Below are 25783 nucleotides of genomic sequence, written 5' to 3'. Positions count from 1 at the left end.
GGGGTGATGGTGGGAGTGGGGGGGGTGGGGGTGGTGTGGGTGGGGGTGATGGTGGGGGTGATGGTGGGGTGATGGGTGGGGGTGGGGGTGGGGGTGGTGGTGGGGGTGATGGTGGGGGTGATGGTGGGGGTGATGGTGGGGGTGATGGTGGGGTGATGGTGGGGGTGATGGTGGTGTGGGGTGGGGTGGGGGTGATGGTGGGGGGTGGTGGGGGGTGGTGGTGTGGTGGTGGGTGGGGTGTGGGGGTGGTGGTGGGGGTGATGGTGGGGGTGATGGTGGTGGTGGGGGTGATGGTGGGGGTGATGGTGGGGTGGATGGTGGGGGTGATGGTGGGGGTGATGGTGGGGGTGATGGTGGTGGTGGGGTGATGGTGGTGTGGTGGGGGTGATGGTGGGGGTGATGGTGGGGGTGATGGTGGGGGTGATGGTGGGGGTGATGGTGGGGGTGGGGGGGTGATGGTGGGGGTGATTGGTGATGGTGGGGGTGATGGTGGTGGTGGGGGTGATGGTGTTGGTGGGGGTGATGGTGGGGGTGATGGTGGGGGTGATGGTGGGGGTGATGGTGGGGGTGATGGTGGGGGTGATGGTGGGGTGTGATGGTGGGGGTGATGGTGGGGGTGATGGTGGTGGTGGGGGTGATGGTGGGGGTGATGGTGGTGGTGTGGTGGGGGTGATGGTGGGGGTGATGGTGAGGGTGGGGAGTGGGGGTGATGGTGGGAGTGGGGGTGGGGGGTGGTGGTGGGGGTGATGGTGGGGGTGATGGTGGGGTGGGTGATGGTGGGGGTGGGGGTGGTGGGTGGGGGTGATGGTGGGGGTGATGGTGGGGGGTGATGGTGGGGGGTGATGGTGGGGGTGATGGTGGGGGTGATGGTGGTGGTGGGGGTGATGGTGGGGTGATGGTGGGGGTGATGGTGGTGGTGGTGGTGGGGGTTGGTGGTGGTGGGGTGATGGTGGGGGTGATGGTGGTGGTGGGGGTGATGGTGGGGGTGATGGTGGGGGTGATGGTGGGGGTGATGGTGGGGGGTGATGGTGGTGGGGTGATGGTGGGGGTGATTGGTGGGGGTGATGGTGGTTGGTGGGGGGTGATGGTGGGGGTGATGGTGGGGGTGATGGTGAGTGGTGGTGGTTGGGGGTGGTGGTGGGGGTGATGGTGGGGGTGATGGTGGGGGTGATGGTGGGGGGTGATGGTGGGGGTGATGGTGGTGGTGGTGGTGGGTGGTGGTGGTGGGGGTGATGGTGGGGGTGATGGTGGGGGTGATGGTGGTGGTGGTGGTGGGGGTGGTGGTGGGGGTGATGGTGGGGGTGATGGTGGGGGTGGGGGTGGGGGTGGTGGTGGGGGGTGATGGTGGGGGTGATGGTGGGGGTGATGGTGGGGGTGATGGTGGGGGTGATGGTGGGGGTGATGGTGGTGGTGGGGGTGATGGTGGGGGTGATGGTGGGGGTGATGGTGGGTGGTGGTGGTGGTGGGGTGGTGGTGGGGGTGATGGTGGGGGGTGATGGTGGTGTGGGGGGGGTGATGGTGGTTGGTGGTGGTGGGGGTGGTGGTGGGGGGTGATGGTGGGGGTGATGGTGGTGGTGGGGGTGATGGTGGGGGTGATGGTGGGGGTGATGGATGGTGGGGTGATGGTGGGGGTGATGGTGGGGGTGATGGTGGGGGTGATGGTGGGGGGTGATGGTGGTGGTGGGGGTGATGGTGGGGGTGATGGTGGGGTGATGGTGGTGGTGAGTGGTGGGGGTGGTGGTGGGGGTGATGGTGGGGGTGATGGTGGTGGTGGGGGTGATGGTGGTGGTGGTGGTGGTGGGGGTGGTGGTGGGGGTGGATGGGTGGGGGTGATGGTGGTGGTGGGGGTGATGTGATGGTGGGGGTGATGTGGGGGTGATGGTGGGGTGATGGTGGGGTGATGGTGGGTGAGGTGGGGGTGTGGTGGGGGTGGTGGTGGGTGGTGTGGGGGATGGTGTGGGGTGATGGTGGTGGGTGATGGTGGGGGTGATGGTGGGGGTGATGGTGGGGGTGATGGTGGGGGTGATGGTGGGGGTGGGGTGTGGGGGGTGATGGTGGGGGTGGGGGTGGGGGTGGTGGTGGGGGTGATGGTGGGGGTGGGGGTGGGGGTGATGGTGGGGGTGGGGGTGGGGGTGGTGGTAGGGGTGATGGTGGGGGTGATGGTGGGGGTGATGGTGGGGGTGGGGGTGGTGGTGGGGTGATGGTGGGGGTGATGGTGGGGGGGGTGATGGTGGGGGTGATGGTGGGGGTGATGGTGGGGGTGATGGTGGTGGTGGGGGTGATGGTGGGGGTGATGGTGGGGGTGATGGTGGTGGTGGTGGTGGGGGTGGTGGTGGGGTGATGGTGGGGGTGATGGTGGTGGTGGTGGGGTGATGGTGGGGTGATGGTGGGGGTGATGGTGGTGGGGGTGATGGTGGGGGTGATGGTGGGGGTGATGGTGGGGTGATGGTGGTGGTGGTGGTGGGGGTGGTGGTGGGGGTGATGGTGGGGGTGATGGTGGGGTGATGGTGGTGGTGGTGGTGGGGGTGGTGGTGGGGGTGATGGTGGGGGTGATGGTGGGGGTGATGGGGTGTGGTGGTGGGGGTGATGGTGGGGTGATGGTGGGGTGATGGTGGGGGTGATGGTGGTGGTGGTGGTGGGGGTGGTGGTGGGGGTGTGGTGGGGGTGATGGTGGGGGTGATGGTGGTGGTGGTGGTGGGGTGGTGGTGGGGGTGATGGTGGGGGTGATGGTGGGGGTGGGGGTGGGGGTGGTGGTGGGGGTGATGGTGGGGGTGATGGTGGGGGTGATGGTGGGGGTGATGGTGGGGGTGATGGTGGGGGTGATGGTGGGGGTGATGGTGGGGGTGATGGTGGTGGTGGTGGTGGGGGTGGTGGTGGGGGGTGATGGTGGGGGTGATGGTGGTGGTGGGGGTGATGGTGGGGGTGATGGTGGGGGTGATGGTGGGGGTGATGGTGGGGGTGATGGTGGGGGTGATGGTGGTGGTGGGGGTGATGGTGGGGGTGATGGTGGGGGTGATGGTGGTGGTGGTGGTGGGGGTGGTGGTGGGGGTGATGGTGGGGGTGATGGTGGGGGTGATGGTGGGGGTGATGGTGGGTGGGGTGATGGGGTGGTGACGGGTGGTGGGTGGGGGTGGGGGGGGTGGTGGTAGTGATGGTGGTGGTAGTGGCAGTGATAGTGGTGGGGGTGGTGACGGTTGTGGTGGTGGTTGGTGGCGGTGGTGGTGGTAGCAGTGGTGGTAGTGGCAGTGAAAGTGGTGGTGGGGTTGGTGGTGATGGAGGTTGTGGTGGTGGTAGTGGTGGTGGTGGCTGGGTGGTAGTTGGGTGGTGGTGGCAGTGGTGGCAGTGAAAGTGGTGGTGGTGGTGTGTGGCGGTGATGGAGGTTGTGGTGGTTGGATGGTAGTTGTGTGGTGGCGGCGTTGGCGGCGGTGTGGCGTTGGGGGTGGTGGGGGTGGGGGTGGTGGTTTGTGGGGGGAGAGAATTCTCCCGTAAATCTGGCACGGCTGTGTTTGACAAAAACGTCCGCAGCACGAACCCCACTCATCACTCGACAGCCACCGGTACGTGTGTGGTTGGGTGCGTGGGTGGGTGGGTGGGCGTGTGGGTGGGTGGACGTGTGTGTGGGGTGGGTGGCTGTAGTTGTAAACATCCTACACGCTGTGTGGAGTTGGGAGAGGAGTGATCTTGAGAAATATTTCTGTTCGCTTCTTTCTCCAGATCCTGCAAGTTTTTGCACCGGGCCAAAAAAGAAAAACCGGCGACCAAAAAGATACGCGGTGGGGTGGTGTGGGTGGTTGGGTGGTGTGGGTGGGTGGGTGGTGTGGGTGGGTGGGTGGGGTGAGTCGGAGAGAGAGAGAGAGAGAGATGAAAACTCAAAATATACAGAAGGCGTCGATTGTCAGGATAGAACTCACGACCTCCTGTATACCAGGCGAGGTAGTTAACATCGTGGCGCCCCCATACAGAGATCCATAGACTCGCAAAGAGATCCACAGACTCGCACGGAGACTCATAGACTCGCATAGAGATCCATAGACTCACATAGAGACCCATAGACTTACACAGAGACTCATAGACTCGCATAGAGACCCATAGACTCGCATAGAGACCCATAGACTCGCATAGAGACCCATAGACTTACACAGAGACTCATAGACTCGCATAGAGACCCACAGACTCACATAGAGACTCAGAGACTCACGTAGAGACACATAGACTCGCATAGAGACCCATAGACTGAACGAAATTCAACCCTATACAAAGACGCAGATCCCCCGTGTAGCCTCTAACAGACTGCTGGGGCAAGTGCTGTTAGCGAGATAGACACGCACAGGACACACAGACACAGACACACACTCACACACACTCACTCACACACTCACACACTCACACACACTCACACACACTCACACACACTCACTCACACACACTCACACACACTCACTCACACACACTCACACACACAGCCACACACACATCCACACACACACTCACCCACACACTCACACACACACACCCGCGTCACCTTGCTGCTGTGAGCGCGACACTCTCCAACGAAGAAGGCGGCCACCTCGTGGCTGGACCACTGCAGCTTGCCCAGACCCACACACACTCACACACACTGACACACACACACTCACACACATCCACACACACACTCACCCACACACTCACCCACACACACACCCGCGTCACCTTGCTGCTGTGAGCGCGACACTCTCCGACGAAGAAGGCGGCCACCTCGTGGCTGGACCACTGCAGCTTGCCCAGACCCACGTGGAGACGCTTGTCCAGCGAGCGGATCCGGTCACGGAACAGCGGCCGCTCCTCCGGACTCAGCGAGTTCACGATTCTGACGGGTGGCACGGGTTGCAGGGGGGGGGGCGGGCACGTTAACGTGCGTACGCTGTGTGTGGGCACGTGTGTGTGTGGGCACGGTGTGTGGGTGTGTGTGTGGGTGTGTGTGTGTGGGCATGTGTGTGTGTGGGCACGTGTGTGGGTGTGTGTGTGGGCACGTGTGTGGGTGTGTGTGTGGGTGTGTGTGTGTGGGCACGTGTGTGTGTGTGTGGGCACGTGTGTGGGTGTGTGTGCCTGTGTGTGTGTGTGTGTGGACACGTGTGTGTGTGTGTCTGTGTGTGTGTGGGCACGTGTGTGTGTGTCTGTGTGTGTGTGTGCACGTTGGTGTTGGTGTGTGTGTGATGATGACATCAGGTGATGACGGACGCTTGTGTTGCGATCGAAACGTCGTGTCCTTTTTATTATTTTTTCTACCTACGTGACTTTACTTGCTCTATTACTATAGTACTATACCACCCTGCAACTTTCACGAACGACCGGGTGTTTAAAGGTTAGCGATTTGTCGTATTATCCGGCTGTATCGCAAAAAAAATAAAATACACAATTACATTCCTAGGCCAGTAAAAAAATGTACTTGTTTTAATATTTGCGTGGTTTCTAATGTATTTAGGGCCCCTTTATAACGACAGATGCTCCAGGCCACGCACTAGCGTCGTCCGGCACTGTCGTTAATGCGTAGCCCAGGTCGCGTGTGACAAACAATTAATAATATTTTAACAAATTCTTTTTTTAAACCACGCTTTTATAAAATGTACTCGTAATGGAAGAACTCCACGACTCCAGGAAGTGGCCCCGATGCTTGCCACAACGTAAGGGACCGTGGCCAATTACAGCCAACGTCAGTTGAGCGTGGACAATTAGACCCAAGCCGAAACATAACATGTAAAAAAGAATGTTTAAAAAAATATATATTTTATGATAGAATATAGTGTTGTCATCAGTATGACATAAGTAAAGCAAGTTTGCAAGTCGATACCACATTGGTAAGTGGGTTAAAATTGGGTTACAAGATTTGAAGATACGACAACAACAGACAGAGTGAGTTGGTAGAAAGCGTGTAAAAAGATTTTTAAAAAATATATATTTTTTATTTTTTTATGATAGAATATAGTATTGTCATCAATATGGCATAAGTATACCAAGCTTGCAAGTCGATACCACATTGGGAAGTGGGTTAAAATTGGGTTACAAGATTTGAATATACGACAACAACAGAGTGAGTTAGTAGAAAGCGTGTAAAAAGATTTTAAAAAAATATATTTTTTATTTTTTTTATGATAGAATACAGTATTGTCATCAATATGGCATAAGTATACCAAGCTTGCAAGTCGATACCACATTGGGAAGTGGGTTAAAATTGAGTTACAAGATTTGAGGATACGACAACAACAACAACAACAGACAGAGTGAGTTAATAAGAATCGTGTAAAAATAATACAAAGCTACCATCTAGCATCTCCATCAGTCGTGGGTCCTCACACCTGGTAAATAACTTTTTTTTTTAAATAAAACACATTGTCCTGCGGAGGGAGCTGGTAGGAACACGTCGGGTTGCTCGGTCAATGGCCTGCAGGGTCAACGGCCAGGGCAACGTGGTGTATTCCGCAAATATGCCCGACTGTGAGGGCGGGCACAAGCCGGCGTGAGTAGGTGAAACGTTGAGTTTTATAAGGGCACCACGGGGTGACCACCCCCTCCCCACCCAGCCCCACCCCCCACCCAGCCCCACCCCAGCCCCTCCCCACCCTCCCCTCCCCACCCAGCCCCACCCTCCCCACCCAGCCCCTCCCTACCCAGCCCCACCCCTCCCATCCTCCACTCATCCCCACCCTCTCCACCCCTCCCCACCCAGCCCCTCCCCACCCTCCCCACCCAGCCCTTCCCCTCTCCACCCAGCCCCTCCCCCTCCCATGTTTGGATGCACGACAGACGGACGGACGGACACAATAATCCCCTGTGGGCTGGTGGAACCAGGTGGTTCCTACCAGGAAAATAGTTTCTAGCCGAGATTATAGTTTAGAAATCCGTGGTGAAGAACCTTTTCATTATCGTGACGAGAAATGCAATTGCGGACACAACAACACCAACAACAACCACAACAACAACACAAAAATGTAATGAAACTATATTTATATTTGCTCCTGGCTAGTAAGTGTATTGGTTTAGCCATGTTTGTGTTGTTGTAGTACAGAGTTAGACTGATGGCCTTAATCTAAGTTGTCTTGTGGTTGTTGTTGTTGTTGTTTGACTTGCATCCCACTGGGATTTTTGCACACAGCGTTGGTGTACACGGTGTTTTTTTCTGCAATATTTTGCTGTCTTTTCTTGGATTTTCTGTTTGCACTCAGTCACATATTCACTTGAAGATGTTGTCTTGTGCATGTTTTTTTGTTTTTTCTTTGTTGCGGTTGCACCCGATTCAAGAGCCGAATGGCTCACAGGGCTACACCTAATAAATGATCTTGAACTTGAAGTGTTATTTCCTAAATGCTTGTGCCTCAAAACGTACAGAACGCGGCTATTATCCTACACAAATTTTGCGTTTGCGACCAGCACGGCGAAATTTTAGAAATGCGCTTATTTCCAATGCGAAAACGCGGTGAGCGTTCGTGTGTCTGTCGCTCACGAAAAGTCCTCGTCACAAAAGCCAAGTTTGGCGGGGAATAATACAATCCATTTTCTATACTTTTGAAGCTTCAGCAATTAGAAAATAACACTTTGTACCCAGAAACAAAAATCGTGTTCCATAGTGGAATCAAACGACGGCTTCCCCCACCCCCTCACTCCGTCCGAGAAGCGAGAGATTTCAAAGCAGGAGGTGGGTAAAATAGACAGGAGGGAGAGAGAGAATAAGAAAGAGATATGTGCCGGGAAATTAAAAAAACACACAAAGACATTTTGCCACAGTCAGCACTCCACGCCACTGCGCTATTTCAAATCGGGGACCCATTCAGAGAGCTGACTCTGACAAATAAACAGACAAACTGGCCAATGGCTTGTTCAGCGGATGAATTGAAGGGCCCCAGCTTGCACGGAAGAGAGCGAGAGAGAGAGAGAGAGTGAGGGAGAGAGCGAGAGAGTGAGCGAGAGAGTGAGCGAGAGAGTGAGCGAGAGAGTGAGCGATAGAGTGAGCGAGAGAGTGAGCGAGAGAGTGAGCGAGAGAGTGAGCGAGAGAGTGAGCGAGAGAGTGAGCGATAGAGTGAGCGAGAGAGTGAGCGAGAGAGTGAGCGAGAGAGTGAGCGAGAGAGTGAGCGAGAGAGTGAGCGAGAGAGTGAGCGAGAGAGTGAGCGAGAGAGTGAGCGATAGAGTGAGCGAGAGAGTGAGCGAGAGAGTGAGCGAGAGAGTGAGCGAGAGAGTGAGCGATAGAGTGAGCGAGAGAGTGAGCGATAGAGTGAGCGAGAGAGTGAGCGATAGAGTGAGCGAGAGAGTGAGCGAGAGAGTGAGCGATAGAGTGAGCGAGAGAGTGAGCGAGAGAGTGAGCGAGAGAGTGAGCGAGAGAGTGAGCGAGAGCGTGAGGGGTAGAGAGTGAGCGAGAGAGTGACCGAGAGAGTGACCGAGAGAGTGAGCGAGCGAGTGAGCGAGAGAGTGAGCGAGAGAGTGAGCGAGAGAGTGAGCGATAGAGTGAGCGAGAGAGTGAGCGAGAGAGTGAGCGAGAGAGTGAGCGAGAGAGTGAGCGAGAGAGTGAGCGAGAGAGTGAGCGAGAGAGTGAGCGAGAGAGTGAGCGAGAGAGTGAGCGAGAGAGTGAGCGATAGAGTGAGCGAGAGAGTGAGCGAGAGAGTGAGCGAGAGAGTGAGCGAGAGAGTGAGCGAGAGAGTGAGCGAGAGAGTGAGCGAGAGAGTGAGCGATAGAGTGAGCGAGAGAGTGAGCGAGAGAGTGAGCGAGCGAGAGAGCGAGCGAGAGAGCGAGCGAGAGAGCGAGCGAGAGAGTGAGCGAGCGAGAGAGCGAGCGAGAGAGCGAGCGAGAGAGCGAGCGAGAGAGTGAGCGATAGAGTGAGCGAGAGAGTGAGCGAGAGAGTGAGCGAGAGCGTGAGGGGTAGAGAGTGAGCGAGAGAGTGACCGAGAGAGTGACCGAGAGAGTGAGCGAGCGAGTGAGCGAGAGAGTGAGCGAGAGAGTGAGCGAGAGAGTGAGCGAGAGAGTGAGCGAGAGAGTGAGCGATAGAGTGAGCGAGAGAGTGAGCGAGAGAGTGAGCGAGAGAGTGACCGAGAGAGTGACCGAGAGAGAGTGAGCGAGAGAGGGTGACCGAGAGAGAGTGAGCGAGAGAGTGAGCGAGCGAGCGAGCGAGTGAGTGAGCGAGAGAGTGAGCGAGAGAGTGAGCGAGAGAGTGAGCGATAGAGTGACCGAGAGAGTGAGCGAGCGAGTGAGCGAGAGAGCGACTGAGAGAGTGACCGAGAGAGAGTGAGCGAGAGAGGGTGACCGAGAGAGAGTGAGCGAGAGAGTGAGCGAGCGAGTGTGCGAGTGAGCGAGAGAGTGAGCGAGAGAGTGAGCGAGCGAGAGAGTGACCGAGAGAGTGACCGAGAGAGTGAGCGAGCGAGTGAGCGAGAGAGCGACCGAGAGAGTGACCGAGAGAGAGTGAGCGAGAGAGGGTGACCGAGAGAGAGTGAGCGAGAGAGTGAGCGAGCGAGTGAGTGAGAGAGTGAGCGAGAGAGTGAGCGAGAGGTGGGGGTTTACATAAAGCAAAGTTTAAAATAAAAATAAAAAATTACGAAATGATGAACGAAGCAAAGTGCCGACTACACCGAGCACTGATCGAAAAAATAAAGAGAGGCAAGAGAGAGGGAGCGGAGAGAGAGAGATGAGAGAATAGGCACGCAAAAAAAGTAAAAATCAATACCATTACGGCGGATGAAAACTGCCCGGCACTGAATGTGGCACAAGACCAACTCTGCAATGAGCCGTGCCGTCGGAGGAGAAAGGAAAACAACTTGGCAAGACGACGAAACACGAGGCGGCGGTGGTGAGCGGTGAGACCCGTAGTCTCACATAGAGACCCGTAGACACAGACAGAGACCCGTAGACTCACACAGAGACCCATAGACTCACACAGAGACCCATAGACTCACACAGAGACCCATATAATCACACAGAGACCCATAGACTCACACAGAGACCCATAGACTCACACAGAGACCCATAGACTCACACAAAGACCCGTAGACTCACGCGGAGACCCGTAGACTCACATAGAGACCCGTAGACACAGACAGAGACCCATAGACTCACACAGAGACCCATAGACTCACACAGAGACCCATAGACTCACAGAGACCCATAGACCCACACAGAGACCCGTAGACTCACACAGAGACCCATAGACTCACACAGAGACCCGTAGACTCACATAGAGACCCGTAGACACAGACAGAGACCCATAGACTCACAGAGACCCATAGACCCACACAGAGACCCATAGACTCACACAGAGACCCGTAGACTCACACAGAGACCCATAGACTCACACAGAGACCCGTAGACTCACATAGAGACCCGTAGACACAGACAGAGACCCATAGACTCACAGAGACCCATAGACCCACACAGAGACCCATAGACTCACACAGAGACCCATAGACTCACACAGAGACCCGTAGACTCACATAGAGACCCGTAGACACAGACAGAGACCCATAGACTCACAGAGACCCATAGACCCACACAGAGACCCATAGACTCACACAGAGACCCATAGACCCACACAGAGACCCATAGACTCACACAGAGACCCATAGACCCACACAGAGACCCGGAGACTCACACAGAGACCAATAGACTCACTCAGAAATCCAGAGGCTCACTACAGAGACCCATAGACTCACACAGAGACCCACAAACTCACACAGAGACCCATAGACTCACACAGAGACCCATAGACTCACAGAGATCCATAGACTCACAGAGACCCATACACTCACACAGAGACCCACAGACTCACGCGGAGACCCACAGGTTCATACAGAGACCCATAAACTCACACAGAGAGACCCATAGACCCACACAGAGACCCATAGACCCACACAGAGACCCGTAGTCTCACAGAGACCCACAGGTTCATACAGAGACCCATAGACTCACACAGAGACCCACAGGTTCATACAGAGACCCATAAACTCACACAGAGAGACCCACAGACCCACACAGAGACCCGTAGACTCACACAGAGACCCACAGGTTCATACAGAGACCCATAGACTCACACACAGAGACCCATAGACCCACACAAAGACCCATAGACTCACACAAAGCCCTACAGACTCATCTAGATTGAAAACTCACTTCTCCAGAGCGGCTGTCTGTGTGATTCGTTTGTTGTCCTTCCCCCCGCACCTCCAAATGAGCACGATTTGGCTAAGTACGGTGCGAAAGAAGTTCAGCGTACACGTGCTGTTAGCGAGCGGCACCTTAGGCCTCGGCAAGGTAAGGTAATTTACCCTTTTTACAGGGTAAAAGGGTAAAGAATGGAAGATCAAAGAATCATACTCTTTTTTTTCGGTAAAGTCTGTGGTGCGCAGTGGAAGGAGGGAGGTGAGGGAGGGAGTGGATGGATGGAGGGAGGGAGTGGAGGGAGTGGAGGGAGGGAGGTGAGGGAGGGAGCGGATGGAGGGAGGGAGGGAGTGGAGGGAGTGGAGGGAGGGAGGTGAGGGAGGGACTGGATGGATGGATGGAGGGAGGGAGTGGAGGGAGGGACTGGATGGAGTGGATGGAGGGAGGGAGGTGAGGAAAGTTGTGGAGGGAGTGGAGGGAGGGAGGGAGGTGAGGGAGTGGAGGGATGGAGGTTGTGGAGGTTGTGGAGGGAGTGGAGGGAGTGGAGGGAGGGGAGGGAGGGAGTGGAGGGAGTGGAGGGAGGGGAGGGAGGGAGTGGAGGGAGTGGAAGGAGGGATTCAGGGAGGGAGTGGATGGAGGGAGTAGAGGGAGGGGAGGGAGGGAGTGGAGGGAGTGGAGGGAGGGGAGGGAGGGAGTGGAGGGAGTGGAAGGAGGGATTCAGGGAGGGAGTGCATGGAGGGAGTGGATGGAGGGAGTGGAGGGAGTGGATGGAGGGAGTGGAGGGAGTGGAAGGAGGGATTCAGAGAGGGAGTGCATGGAGGGAGTGGATGGAGGGAGTGGAGGGAGTGCATGGAGGGAGTGGAGGGAGTGGAAGGAGGGATTCAGGGAGGGAGTGCATGGAGGGAGTGGAGGGAGTGGAGAGAGTGGAGGGAGTGGAGGTTGTGTATGGAGGGAGTGGAGGGAGTGGAGGGAGGGAGTGGAGGGAGTGGATGGAGGGAGTGCATGGAGGGAGTGGAGGGAGGGAGTGGATGGAGGGAGGGAGTGGAGGGAGTGCATGGAGGGAGTGGAGGGAGTGGAGAGAGTGGAGGGAGTGGAGGTTGTGTATGGAGGGAGTGGAGGGAGTGGAGGGAGGGAGTGCATGGAGGGAGTGGAGGGAGTGGAGGTTGTGGAGGTTGTAGAGGGAGTGGAGGTAGGTGAGGGAGGGAGTGGAATTGCAAACGCGACAACACACACACAGACACCACAACGAGCTCCCTGGTCGCTCCACACATCCACGACGCGACAACTCGACGTGGGGAGGAGGGGGGGAGGCGGCGTTACGTTACGAGGCGTACGAAGGAGACGTCCATGCGGGCGGCGAACGCCTGAAGGCTGATTTTTGAAGATGATTGAAACAGAGCGATAACTCGAGCACAAATATCACCCCCCACCCACCCACCCACCCCCCCATGTACGGCTTTGACAGGCTGTAGGGGCAAGTGCCGTTAGCGAGCACCACCTATGGGGCCGTCCATAAATGACGTCACGCACCTAGGGGGGGTGGGTCAGATTTTTGTGACGAGGTGTGACGAGTGGGGTGGGTTGAGAAATGTGTTATTTCTAGATTTGAAGCTTTCGTGACTGCAGGGATTCATGCTCTTAGTTCTTTCGGTAAAGTCACGTAGGTAAAAAGATAAATGAAAATTAATAAAATATTTTTAGTATTTGATTTTTTATTAATTCAAAATTCAAAAAATAAAATAATAAAAATATTTTATTTTTTATTAATTTTAATTTCATTTAAAAACATATCTATTTTTAGTATTTTATTTTGTATTAATTTTAATTAAAAAAAAATAAAATAATAAAAATGTTTTTTATTATATTAATTTTAATTTCATTTTTTTTTTAAATATTATTTTATTTTTAATTAATTTTAATTTCAAAAAATTAAAATAAAAAAAATATTTTATTAATTAAAATTTCATTTAAAAAAATATTTTTATTATTTTTTGTTTATAAATTTTAATTTAAAAAAATTAAAATAAAAAAAAATATTGTATTAATTAAAATTTCATTTAAAAAAATATTTTTATTATTTTATTTTTTATTAATTTTAATTTCAAAAAATAAAATAATAAAAATATTTTTCTTTTTTTATAAATTTCCATTAAATTTTTTACCTACGTGACTTTACCGAAAGAACCAAGAGTACTAAATGTTCTAACACTAATTGTTAGAACAACACAGCAACTCTGCCACTCTGGCAACCCCCTCGCAAACCCCCCCCCCCCCTCTGAAGACACACACATGCACTCACGTACAACCTCGTGCGAGGGGGCCCCTGGGTTTTCACCCGGGAGCCCCCCTCGTGGGGGTGTTCCACGGTTTCCCAGAGCCAGGGAATTGACAGACCCCGGCGCCGTGGATTGTGTGAGTCTATGGGTGTCTGTGTGTCTATGTGTGGGTCTGTGTGCGAGTCTGGGTCTCTGTGAGCCTGTGGGTCTATGCGAGGCTGTGGGTGTCTGCGCGAGTCTGTGGGTCTCTCTGTGAGTCTGTGGGTCTCTGTGTGAGTCTGTGGGTCTCTGTGTGAGTCTGTGGGTCTATGTGTGAGTCTGTGGGTCTATGTGTGAGTCTGTGGGTCTCTGTATAAGTCTGTGGGTCTCTGTGTGAGTCTGTGGGTGTCTGTGTGAGTCTGTGGGTCTCTGTGTGAGTCTGTGGGTCTCTGTATACGTCTGTGGGTCTCTGTGTGAGTCTGTGGGTGTCTATGCGAGTCTGTGGGTCTCTGTGTGAGTCTGTGGGTGTCTATGTGAGTTTGTGGGTCTCTGTGTGAGTCTATGGGTTTATGTGTGAGTCTGTGGGTGTCTATGTGAGTCTGTGGGTCTCTGTGTGAGTCTGTGGGTTTATGTGTGAGTCTGTGTGTGTCTGTGCGAGTCTGTGGGGTCTCTATGCATGTACGCTGAACTTCTTTCGCACCGTACGTAGCCACCAGCGCAGGTGGGAGGGTGTGGGGGAGGGGTGTAGAGGCAACCAACTGAACACAACAACAATAACAAGTTCGAAACAAACGAGTTTTCAAATGCAGATGATGACAACGACGAAGATTTTTAAAAGTTCACGCGCGAACAGCTCCCCCAAATTTCGATTTAAAGCTTTCGTGACTGCAGGGATTCATCTTCTTGGTTCTTTCGGTAAAGTCACGTAGAATGGAAATAATAAAATAATAAAAATAAAACATGTTTTATTTGAATGATAACATGTTTTATTTAAATAATAAAAATAAAACATGTTTTATTTATATTATTTTATTATTTCCCTTCTACGTGACTTTACGGAAAGAACCAAGAAGATGAAACCCTGCAGTCACGAAAGCTTTAAATCGAAATAAAATACAATTCTTATAATTGTATTTTATTATGTTTGAGAATTGTATTTTATTATGTTCATTTTTATTATTTTATTATTTCCCTTCTACGTGACTTTACGGAAAGAACCAAGAAGATGAATCTCCCCCAAACTTTCACTTCCTTACCCCCCCCCCCCATAACCCCCCCCAACCCCAACATTAAAATTTTACAACGAAGACAACTTTGGCTGCTTCTGTGCGAGCGAGCGAGCGAGCTGCTGGCTGGCTGGGTGGTTCGCGTGTTTCACGACTCTGCCGAGGGGGGCTTTTAGCGGATAAGCCGGAGGAGGATGATGAGGCAGAGAGAGAGAAAGTCGCCAGACAGGCAGAGAGAGAGAGAGCACGGGCCCGTCGCCTTTCACGCAGCCCCCCCCCGACACTCCTCGCTGCTTTCTAAAGATAAAGGCAAAGGTTGTGGTGCAGTGTTGAGTCTATGGTGCAGTGCTGAGTCTATGGGCAGTGTTGAGTCTGTGGTGCAGTGTTGAGTCTATGGGCAGTGTTGAGTCTGTGGTGCAGTGTTGAGTCTATGGGGCAGTGTTGAGTCTATGGTGCAGTGTTGAGTCTGTGGTGCAGTGTTGAGTCTGTGGTGCAGTGTTGAGTCTGTGGTGCAGTGTTGAGTCTATGGGCAGTGTTGAGTCTATGGGCAGTGTTGAGTCTATGGGCAGTGTTGAGTCTATGGTGCAGTGTTGAGTCTGTGGTGCAGTGTTGAGTCTATGGGCAGTGTTGAGTCTGTGGGCAGTGTTGAGTCTATGGGCAGTGTTGAGTCTATGGTGCAGTGTTGAGTCTATGGTGCAGTGTTGAGTCTATGGGCAGTGTTGAGTCTATGGGGCAGTGCTGAGTCTATGGGCAGTGCTGAGTCTATGGGGAGTGTTGAGTCTGTGGTGCAGTGCTGAATCTATGGGCAGTGTTGAGTCTATGGTGCAGTGTTGAGTCTATGGGCAGTGCTGAGTCTGTGGTGCAATGTTGAGTCTATGGTGTAGTGTTGAGTCTATGGGGCAGTGTTGAGTCTATGGTGCAGTGTTGAGTCTATGGTGCAGTGTTGAGTCTGTGGGCAGTGTTGAGTCTATGGTGCAGTGTTGAGTCTATGGTGCAGTGTTGAGTCTATGGGAAGTGTTGAGTCTGTGGTGCAGTGTTGAGTCTATGGGGCAGTGTTGAGTCTGTGGGGCAGTGCTGAGTCTGTGGTGCAGTGTTGAGTCTGTGGTGCAGTGTTGAGTCTATGGTGCAGTGTTGAGTCTATGGTGCAGTGTTGAGTCTATGGGCAGTGTTGAGTCTATGGGGCAGTGCTGAGTCTATGGGCAGTGCTGAGTCTATGGGGAGTGTTGAGTCTGTGGTGCAGTGTTGAGTCTATGGTGCAGTGTTGAGTCTATGGGGCAATGTTGAGTCTATGGGCAGTGTTGAGTCTGTGGTGCAATGTTGAGTCTATGGTGCAGTGTTGAGTCTATGGGGCAATGTTGAGTCTATGGGCAGTGCTGAGTCTGTGGTGCAATGTTGAGTCTATGGTGCAGTGTTGAGTCTATGGGGCAATGTTGAGTCTATGGGCAGTGTTGAGTCTATGGTGCAGTGTTGAGTCTGTGGGCAGTGTTGAGTCTATGGTGCAGTGTTGAGTCTATGGTGCAGTGTTGAGTCTATGGGAAGTGTTGAGTCTGTGGTGCAGTGTTGAGTCTATGGGGCAGTGTTGAGTCTGTGGGGCAGTGCTGAGTCTGTGGTGCAGTGTTGAGTCTGTGGTGCAGTGTTGAGTCTATGGTGCAGTGTTGAGTCTATGGTGCAGTGTTGAGTCTGTGGTGCAGTGTTGAGTCTAACTCACACATTCAAACATACACTCACACACTCACTAAAACACTCACTCACACACTGAACACTCACACACACACACTGACACACTCACACCCACACTCACTCACACAGTAACACACACACACACTGACACACTGACTCACACACTCACTAACACACTCAGACGCTAACATCCTCACACACTCACCGAAACCTCCCAAACAAACTACAACACACCCAGCCCCACAGCTCATGGCCAGGTCGTCGTCGTTCAAGCCGCCACTGAAACCCCGAGACAGCGGTGGTGGTGGTGGTGGCGGCGGCGGCGGTGGTGGTGGTGGTGGCGGCGGTGGTGGTGGTGGTGGTGGTTTGTAGTGGAGTGTGACAGTAGAAAAGCAGCAATTATCCGCCTCTCACTCTCAGCAATAACAAAGTGACGCTAAGTTTCGATTTAAAGCTTTCGTGACTGCAGGGATTCATCTTCTTGGTTCTTTCGGTAAAGTCACGTAGAAGGGAAATAATAAAATAAAAAAATAAAACATAATAAAATACAATTATTTTATTATGTTGTATTTTATTTTTTTATTTCCCTTCTACATAATATAATGCAATTATTTAATCATGTTTGATTTTTTTTTATTACTTTTTTATTTCCCTTCTACGTGACTTTACCGAAAAAACCAAGAAGAAAAAAAGTGACGCTAAATTTTTTGTGGAACTTCCAGCGGTCACACTTTGTCCACTCTCTGGGAGGGGGGCTTGGTGGGGGTAGGGAGACAAAGGCGGCCGGGCGTGGTGGTGCTGGCCACCCACTCCCTCGTGTGCCGTTCTGGCCTTCATAGGTGCTGCTCGCTAACAGCACTTGGCCCAAACAGTCTGTTCAGGCTACACGGGGGATCTTCGTCTTTGTGTCAGTACTTGTGTGTCTATGGCAGAGGTCGCAACCGGGTACCCGATACCCGTACCCTGGTGCGGCCGGGTACGGGTACGGGTAGGCCGTGAGTCACTGGTGAGTCACCGTTTGTCACTCATTTCCCAACGTCTTGTCTCTTCTCACAATTCAAGTTCCTACAATCAACCCACACGCGCCTGCAACATGGCTTCATCCCAGAGGTCGCAATCAGGTACCCGATAACCCGTACCCTACCCGGCCGGGTACGGGCAGGGTACGGCCGGGTACGGGTACCCGTTTGCGACCCTGGTGCGGCCTGGTACGGGTACGGGTAAGGAATCAAAACCCGTTTGCGACCTCTGGTCTATGGCCACTCAACCCAATCGTTGGAGCCACAGTGCCGGTAGCCTTCATAGGTGCTGCTACTCGCTAACAGCACTTGCCACTGCAAGTGGGTGGGGAGGGAGGGGAGGGGAGATCTTTGTCTTCGCGTGCGCTCTGCAGAGTGGTGCTTTCGCCCCCTGACATACCACCTTGAATGTACGAAAACGACGTGGAGCTTCCGCGAGTTTCTTCTCGTCGCTCGCGACCGGCGGGAGCTTCCGCGAGTTTCTTTCCGTCGCTCGCGATCGGCGGGAGCTTCCGCGAGTTTCTTTTCGTCACTCGCGACCATCGGAGCTTCCGCGAGTTTCTTTTCGTCACTCGCCACCGGCGGAGCTTCCGCGAGTTTCTTCCCGTCGCTCGCGGCCATCGGAGCTTCCGCGAGTTTCTTCTTGTCGCTCGCGACCGACGGAGCTTCCGCGAGTTTCTTCCTGTCACTGGCGACCGGCGGAGCTTCCGCGAGTTTCTTATCGTCGCTCGCGACCAGCGGAGCTTCCGCGAGTTTCTTCCCGTCGTTCGCCACCGGCGGGAGCTTCCGCGAGTTTCTTCCCGTCGCTCACGACCGGCGGAGCTTCCGCGAGTTTCTTCCCGTCGCTCGCGACCATCGGAGCTTCCGCGAGTTTCTTCTGGTCGCTTGCAACCATCGGAGCTTCCGCGAGTTTCTTCTTGTCGCTTGTGACCATCGGAGCTTCCGCGAGTTTCTTCCCGTCACTCGAGACCATCGGAGCTTCCGCGAGTTTCTTCCGTCGCTCGCGACCATCGGAGCTTCCGCGAGTTTCTTCCGTCACTCGCGACCATCGGAGCTTCCGCGAGTTTCTTCCGTCACTCGCGACCATCGGAGCTTCCGCGAGTTTCTTCCGTCGCTCGCGACCATCGGAGCTTCCGCGAGTTTCTTCTCGTCGCTCGCGACCATCGGAGCTTCCGCGAGTTTCTTCTTGTCGCTTGTGACCATCGGAGCTTCCGCGAGTTTCTTCTTGTCGCTTGTGACCATCGGAGCTTCCGCGAGTTTCTTCCCGTCACTCGCGACCATCGGAGCTTCCGCGAGTTTCTTCCCGTCACTCGCGACCATCGGAGCTTCCGCGAGTTTCTTCCGTCGCTCGCGACCATCGGAGCTTCCGCGAGTTTCTTCCGTCACTCGCGACCATCGGAGCTTCCGCGAGTTTCTTCCGTCACTCGCGACCATCGGAGCTTCCGCGAGTTTCTTCCGTCGCTCGCGACCATCGGAGCTTCCGCGAGTTTCTTCTCGTCGCTCGCGACCATCGGAGCTTCCGCGAGTTTCTTCTCGTCGCTCGCGACCATCGGAGCTTCCGCGAGTTTCTTCCCGTCACTCGCGACCATCGGAGCTTCTGCGAGTTTCTTCCGTCGCTCGCGACCATCGGAGCTTCCGCGAGTTTCTTCTCGTCGCTCGCGACCATCGGAGCTTCCGCGAGTTTCTTCTCGTAGCTCGCGACCATCGGAGCTTCCGCGAGTTTCTTCCGTCACTCGCGACCATCGGAGCTTCCGCGAGTTTCTTCCGTCACTCGCGACCATCGGAGCTTCCGCGAGTTTCTTCCGTCGCTCGCGACCATCGGAGCTTCCGCGAGTTTCTTCTCGTCGCTCGCGACCATCGGAGCTTCCGCGAGTTTCTTCTCGTCGCTCGCGATCATCGGAGCTTCCGCGAGTTTCTTCCCGTCACTCGCGACCATCGGAGCTTCCGCGAGTTTCTTCCGTCGCTCGCGACCATCGGAGCTTCCGCGAGTTTCTTCTCGTCGCTCGCGACCATCGGAGCTTCCGCGAGTTTCTTCTCGTAGCACGCGACCATCGGAGCTTCCGCGAGTTTCTTCTCGTCGCTCGCGACCATCGGAGCTTCCGCGAGTTTCTTCTCGTCGCTCGCGATCATCGGAGCTTCCGCGAGTTTCTTCCCGTCACTCGCGACCATCGGAGCTTCCGCGAGTTTCTTCTGTCGCTCGCGACCATCGGAGCTTCCGCGAGTTTCTTCTCGTCGCTCGCGACCATCGGAGCTTCCGCGAGTTTCTTCTCGTCGCTCGCGACCATCGGAGCTTCCGCGAGTTTCTTCCCGTCGCTGGCGACAAGCGGAGCTTCCGCGAGTTTCTTCCGTCGCTCGCGACCATCGGAGCTTCCGCGAGTTTCTTCCCGTCGCTCGCGACCATCGGAGCTTCCGCGAGTTTCTTCTCGTCGCTCGCGACCATCGGAGCTTCCGCGAGTTTCTTCTCGTCGCTCGCGACCATCGGAACTTCAGCGAGTTTCTTCTCGTAGCTCGCGACCAGCGGGAGCTTCCGCGAGTTTCTTCTCGTCGCTCGCGACCATCGGAGCTTCCGCGAGTTTCTTCTCGTAGCTCGCGACCATCGGAGCTTCCGCGAGTTTCTTCTCGTCGCTCGCGACCATCGGAGCTTCCGCGAGTTTCTTCTCGTAGCACGCGACCGGCGGGAGCTTCCGCGAGTTTCTTCTCGTCGCTCGCCACCATCGGAGCTTCCGCGAGTTTCTTTCTGTCGCTTGCAACCGGCGGAACTTCCGAGCGTTTCCAGTCTACTTCAGATGACCTTTACACTACAAACATGTTGCTTGCAATCCCCCCCCACCCCCTCCACCTCCATCCCCTCCACCGTTCGCCCATTTACCAAAGATTCTTATCCCAAGACGGCTCCCCAAGCAATTTAACACCCCAGTGACTTCCAGACAAACAAAATCACCGTGGGCTGAGCCCTTCCGTCCACACACGCGCTCATGTATGCATGCATATATGCGCCAAGGTAATGAGATGTTGGCTACCTCGCCTGGTGCACAGGAGGTCGTGGGTTCGATCACGACCCTGACGATGCCTGCTGCTGCTGTATATTTGGAGTTTGCGTGTCTCTCTCATCATCATCATCACGGTGGCTAGGAGATGTTGACTACCTCGCCTGGTGCACAGGAGGTTGTGGGTTCGATCCCGACCCTGACCATGCCTGCTGCTGCTGTATATTTGGAGTTTGTGGTCTCTCTCTCCCTGTGTTCGCGTGGATTTTTCTCTGGGGTCCTCCGATTTTCCATGCATATTCCTAATGAACATGCGTTTTGAGCGAGTGTGTGAGTGAGTGGGTGAGTGCATGAGTGAGTGGGTGAGGAAGTGAGTGGGTGAGTGAGTGGGTGAGTGAATGGGTGAGTGAGTGAGTGGGTGAGTGTATGAGGAAGTGGGTGAGTAAGTGAATGGGTGAGTATGAGCGACTGTGTGAGTAAGTGGGTGAGTGTATGAGCGAGTGTGTGAGTGAGTGGATGAGTGTATAAGTGAGAAGGTGAGTGAGTGAGTGGGTGAGTGAGTGGGTGAGTGAGTGGGTGAGTGAGTGGGTGAGTGTATGAGTGAGTGAGTGGCTGAGTGTATGACCGAGTGAGTGTGTGACCGAGTGAGTGGGTGAGTGTGTAAGCGAGTGGGTGAGTGCATGAGCGAGTGAGTGGGTGAGTGTGTGACGAAGTCGGTGAGTATGAGCGAGTGGGTGAGTGTATGAGCGAGTGAGTGAGTGGGTGAGTGTGTGAGCGAGTGGGTGAGTATGAGCGAGTGGGTGAGTGTATGAGCGAGTGTATGAGCGAGTGGGTGGGTGGGTGAGTGTGTGAGCGAGTGGGTGAGTGTATGAGCGAGTGAGTGGGTGAGTGTATGAGCGAGTGAGTGGGTGAGTGGGTGAGTGTGTGAGTGGGTGGGTGAGTGAGTGGGTGAGTGAGTGTATGAGCGAGTGCGTGGGTGAGTGAGTGAGGGAGTATGAGCGAGTGGGTGAGTGAGCGGGTGAGTGTGTGAGCGGATGAGCGGGTGAGTGGCTGAGTGAGTGGGTGAGTGTGTGAGCGAGTGGGTGAGTGTGTGAGTGAGCGAGTGGGTGAGTGTATACGCGAGTGGGTGAGTGAGTGGCTGAGTGAGTGGGTGAGTGTATGAGCGAGTCAGCGGGTGAGTGGCTGAGTGAGTGTGTGAGCAAGTGGGTGGGTGTGTGAGTGGGTGAGTGTGTGAGGGAGCGAGTGGGTGACTGTATACGCGAGTGGCTGAGTGCATGAGCGAGCGAGCACTCCCCACCATCCCCGCTCTATGCGGGTGCAGCCGCAGGCATTTCAAATAACATGACAAGACCTTTGTGAGGGTTTGGGGGGTTGCTGGGGGGGGAGGGTTGGTGGGGGGGGGGTTGGTGGGGGGGGGGCGTTGGTTGGGGGGGGTGTTGGTAAGGGGGGGGCGTCAGGGGAATGAATGAAACTCAACAGAGAGTCGGAGGCTGGCCGAATTGAAGAAGTGACGAAAAAAAACACACATCACACGCCCTGCACCCATGGCGCATTCACAGGCGCCGCGCTGAAGGTCACGACCACGCACAGAAAGCACCACCCCCCCCCCCAACAGCATCACCCCCCCACACCACCACCACCCCCCCAACTTCCACCACCACCACCTACTCCCCCACCACCACCCCCCCACCTTCCACCCCCCCCCCCCCCCACTTTCCACCACCCCCCTACCACCACCACCACCTACTCCCCCACCACCACCCCCCCACCTTCCACCACCCCCCCCCCCCCACTTTCCACCACCACCCCCCCTATCACCACCACCCCCCACTCCCCCACCACCACCCCCCCTACCACCACCATCCCCCACTCCCCCACCACCACCCCCCCCACCATCCACCACCACCACCCCCCTACCACCACCACCACCTACTCCCCCACCACCACCCTCCCTACCTCCACCACCCTCCACTCCCCCACCACCACCCCCCCACCATTCACCACCACCACCACCCCCTACCACCACCACCCCCCACTCCCCCACCACCATCCCCCCACCATTCACCACCACCACCACCCCCTACCACCACCACCCTCCACTCCCCCACCACCACCAGCCAATACGAAGAATGAATATAAGACAGAGAATAATGGGGGAGGCGTTTGAATGTGGCAGGTCAATGTGGCCCATGGATGGATTGAAACAACTGGTGCTGCTGTGATGTTCGGTCGTTACCACCACAACCAACACCGACAACACCACCACAACACCAACACCACCAACACCACCAACACCACCAACACCACCACCAACAGCACCACCAACACCACTACCATCAACACCACCACCACCACCAACACCACCAACACCACCAACACCACAACACCACCACCAACAACACCACCACCAACAACACCACCACCAACACCACTACCAACAACACCACCAATACCACCAACACCATCACCACCAACACCACTACCAACAACACCACCAACACCACCACCAACAACACCACCACCAACAACACCACCACCAACACCACTACCAACAACACCACCAATACCACCAACACCATCACCATCACCACCAACACCACTACCAACAACACCACCAACACCAACACCACCAACAACAACAGCACGTAGAGAGAGACACGCAAACTCCAAATAACAAAAACAGCAGCAGGCGTCGTCAGAGTCGGGATCGAACCCACGACCTCCTGTGTACCTGGCGAGGTAGTCAACATCTCCTAGCCACCCTGATGATGAAGATGGGAGAGCGAGAAAGAGACGCAAACTCCAAATATACAGCAGCAGCAGGCGTCGTCAGGGTCGAGATCGAACCCACGACCTCCTGTGTACCACGCGAGGTAGTCAACATCTCCTAGCCACCGCGGACGGAGGGAGTAGCTCCCTCCACCTTGTCAGTGGTTACCGCCGTAACCGTGACACCGCCGCACTGAGCGTCGCCTGCAGAGGAGAGCATGGCCCATTAGTTAGGCGGCTGTCACCCGCCACCAGGTACGGAGCGAGCGAGCGAGCGAGTGAGTGATTGCAGGCACGGCTGACGATCATGCGTCGCGTCAGAAGGCATCAGCTTCATCGGCGGCTCCACGCACGTAATCGCAACGCCGGGAGCGCACGGCACAAATTTGACGTCTAGTTGCCGCTGAAGCAGGGGGAGTGAGTGGGGCAACCGCCACCAGCTCCCACTAGCACCACCACCTGCACCGCCACTACCAACACCACCAGCTCCCACTACTACCGCCACCACCACCAACCCCACCACCTCCACCACCACCAACACCGCCACCTCCACCGCCACTACCACCACCGCCACCAACACCAACCCCACCACCTCCACCGCCACCTGCACCGCCACCACCACCTCCACTGCCACCACCGCCACCACCACCACCACCACCACCGCCAACCCCACCGCCAACCCCACCACCAACCCCACCATCACCACCGCCACCTACACCATCAACACCACCACCACCAATCCCACCATCACCCCCACTACCAAAACCACCCCCACCACCTCCCCCGTCACCACCGCCAACACCACCACCGCCACCTCCACCACCACTCCCACCACCTCCACCACCACTCCCACCACCACTACCCCCACTACAAGCACCACCACCACCTCCACCACCACCCCACCACCGCCAAAACTACCACCACCACCTCCACCATCACCCCCAACACCAACACCACCCCCACCACCTCCACCACCAACCCCACCACCACCCCCACTACCACCACCACCTCCGCCATCACCACCACCACCCCCACTACCACCACCACCGCCACCACCACTCCCACCACCTCCACCACCACTCCCACCACCACTACCCCCACTACAAGCACCACCACCACCTCCACCACCACCCCACCACCACCCCCACTACCACCACCACCTCCGCCATCACCACCACCACCCCCACTACCACCACCACCAACCCCACCATCACCTCCGACACAGACTCGGGGGCGGAAGCCATTGCCGGGATCTCGTGGAAACTCTGACCGGTGGTGTTTCTCTACATAACAAAACAAGTATCATCATCATTATTATTAATAATAAAATTTGTTATTTTTTATTTCGCTTCGGGGAACAGGGAACAGGGCGGCGGTGAGGTTTCTGTTTTGTTTTCCCCTCTCACCGATTGCCGTGGGGAATATTCCTCCACCGTTCAATAATGATAATGTCGGAGCGGGGTGGGTGGGTGGGGTGGGGATGGAAGCGTTGTTGCCTTGGCCGGCGTCGTTTGATGTCGACCACGGCGTCCGGCACGAGGAGGAGGTGGTGGTGGGGAGTGTGGGGATAGGAGGTGGTGGTGGTGGGGAGTGTGGGGATAGGAGGTGGTGGTGGTGGGGAGTGTGGGGATAGGAGGTGGTGGGGGGGGGAGTGTGAAGATAGGAGGTGGTGGGGGGGGGAGTGTGGAGGTGAGGAGGAGGTGGTGGGGGGGGGAGTGTGAAGATAGGAGGAGGTGGTGGGGGGGGAGTGTGGGGATAGGAGGAGGTGGTGGGGGGGGAGTGTGGGGATAGGAGGAGGTGGTGGGGGGGGAGTGTGGGGATAGGAGGAGGTGGTGGGGGGGGAGTGTGGGGATAGGAGGTGGTGGAGGGGGGGGAGTGTGAAGATAGGAGGAGGTGGTGGGGGGGGAGTGTGGGGATAGGAGGAGGTGGTGGGGGGGGGAGTGTGGGGATAGGAGGAGGTGGTGGGGGGGGAGTGTGAAGATAGGAGGTGGTGGGGGGGGGGAGTGTGGGGATAGGAGGTGGTGGGGGGGGGAGTGTGAAGATAGGAGGTGGTGGGGGGGGGGGGGAGTGTGGGGATAGGAGGAGGTGGTGGGGGGGGGGGAGTGTGGGGATAGGAGGAGGTGGTGGGGGGGGGGGAGTGTGAAGATAGGAGGAGGTGGTGGGGGGGGGGGAGTGTGGGGATAGGAGGAGGTGGTGGGGGGGGGGAGTGTGAAGATAGGAGGAGGTGGTGGGGGGGGGGAGTGTGAAGATAGGAGGTGGTGGGGGGGGGAGTGTGAAGATAGGAGGTGGTGGGTGGGGGGGGGGAGTGTGGGGATAGGAGGAGGTGGTGGTGGGGGGAGTGTGGGGATAGGAGGAGGTGGTGGGGGGGGAGTGTGGGGATAGGAGGAGGTGGTGGTGGGGGGAGTGTGGGGATAGGAGGAGGTGGTGGTGGTGGGGGGGGAGTGTGGGGATAGGAGGAGGTGGTGGGGGGGGAGTGTGGGGATAGGAGGAGGTGGTGGTGGGGGGGGAGTGTGGGGATAGGAGGAGGTGGTGGGGGGGGAGTGTGGGGATAGGAGGAGGAGGTGGTGGGGGGGGAGTGTGGGGATAGGAGGAGGTGGTGGGGGGGGAGTGTGGGGATAGGAGGAGGTGGTGGTGAGGGGGGGGAGTGTGGGGATAGGAGGTGGTGGTGGTGGGGGGGGGGAGTGTGGGGATAGGAGGAGGTGGTGGTGAGGGGGGGGAATGTGGGGATAGGAGGT

General features: G+C 55.7%; 1 protein-coding gene across 1 annotated transcript in view; it reads right to left on the bottom strand.

Annotated features, from left to right (window-relative positions):
* The window catches only part of LOC144952415 (dynein axonemal heavy chain 2-like), a 254517-nt gene that overhangs the window by 176017 nt on the left and 52717 nt on the right, over nt 1-25783 (bottom strand). The window contains 2 exon segments of the mRNA XM_078882811.1: nt 4523-4608; nt 4680-4849. Coding sequence (XP_078738937.1) covers nt 4523-4608; nt 4680-4849 — 256 coding nt within the window.

The sequence above is a fragment of the Lampetra fluviatilis genome, chromosome 67 (assembly GCF_964198595.1).
Source record: "Lampetra fluviatilis chromosome 67, kcLamFluv1.1, whole genome shotgun sequence".
Classification (NCBI taxonomy): domain Eukaryota; kingdom Metazoa; phylum Chordata; class Hyperoartia; order Petromyzontiformes; family Petromyzontidae; genus Lampetra; species Lampetra fluviatilis.
This window is presented reverse-complemented; position numbering and strand designations above follow the sequence as displayed.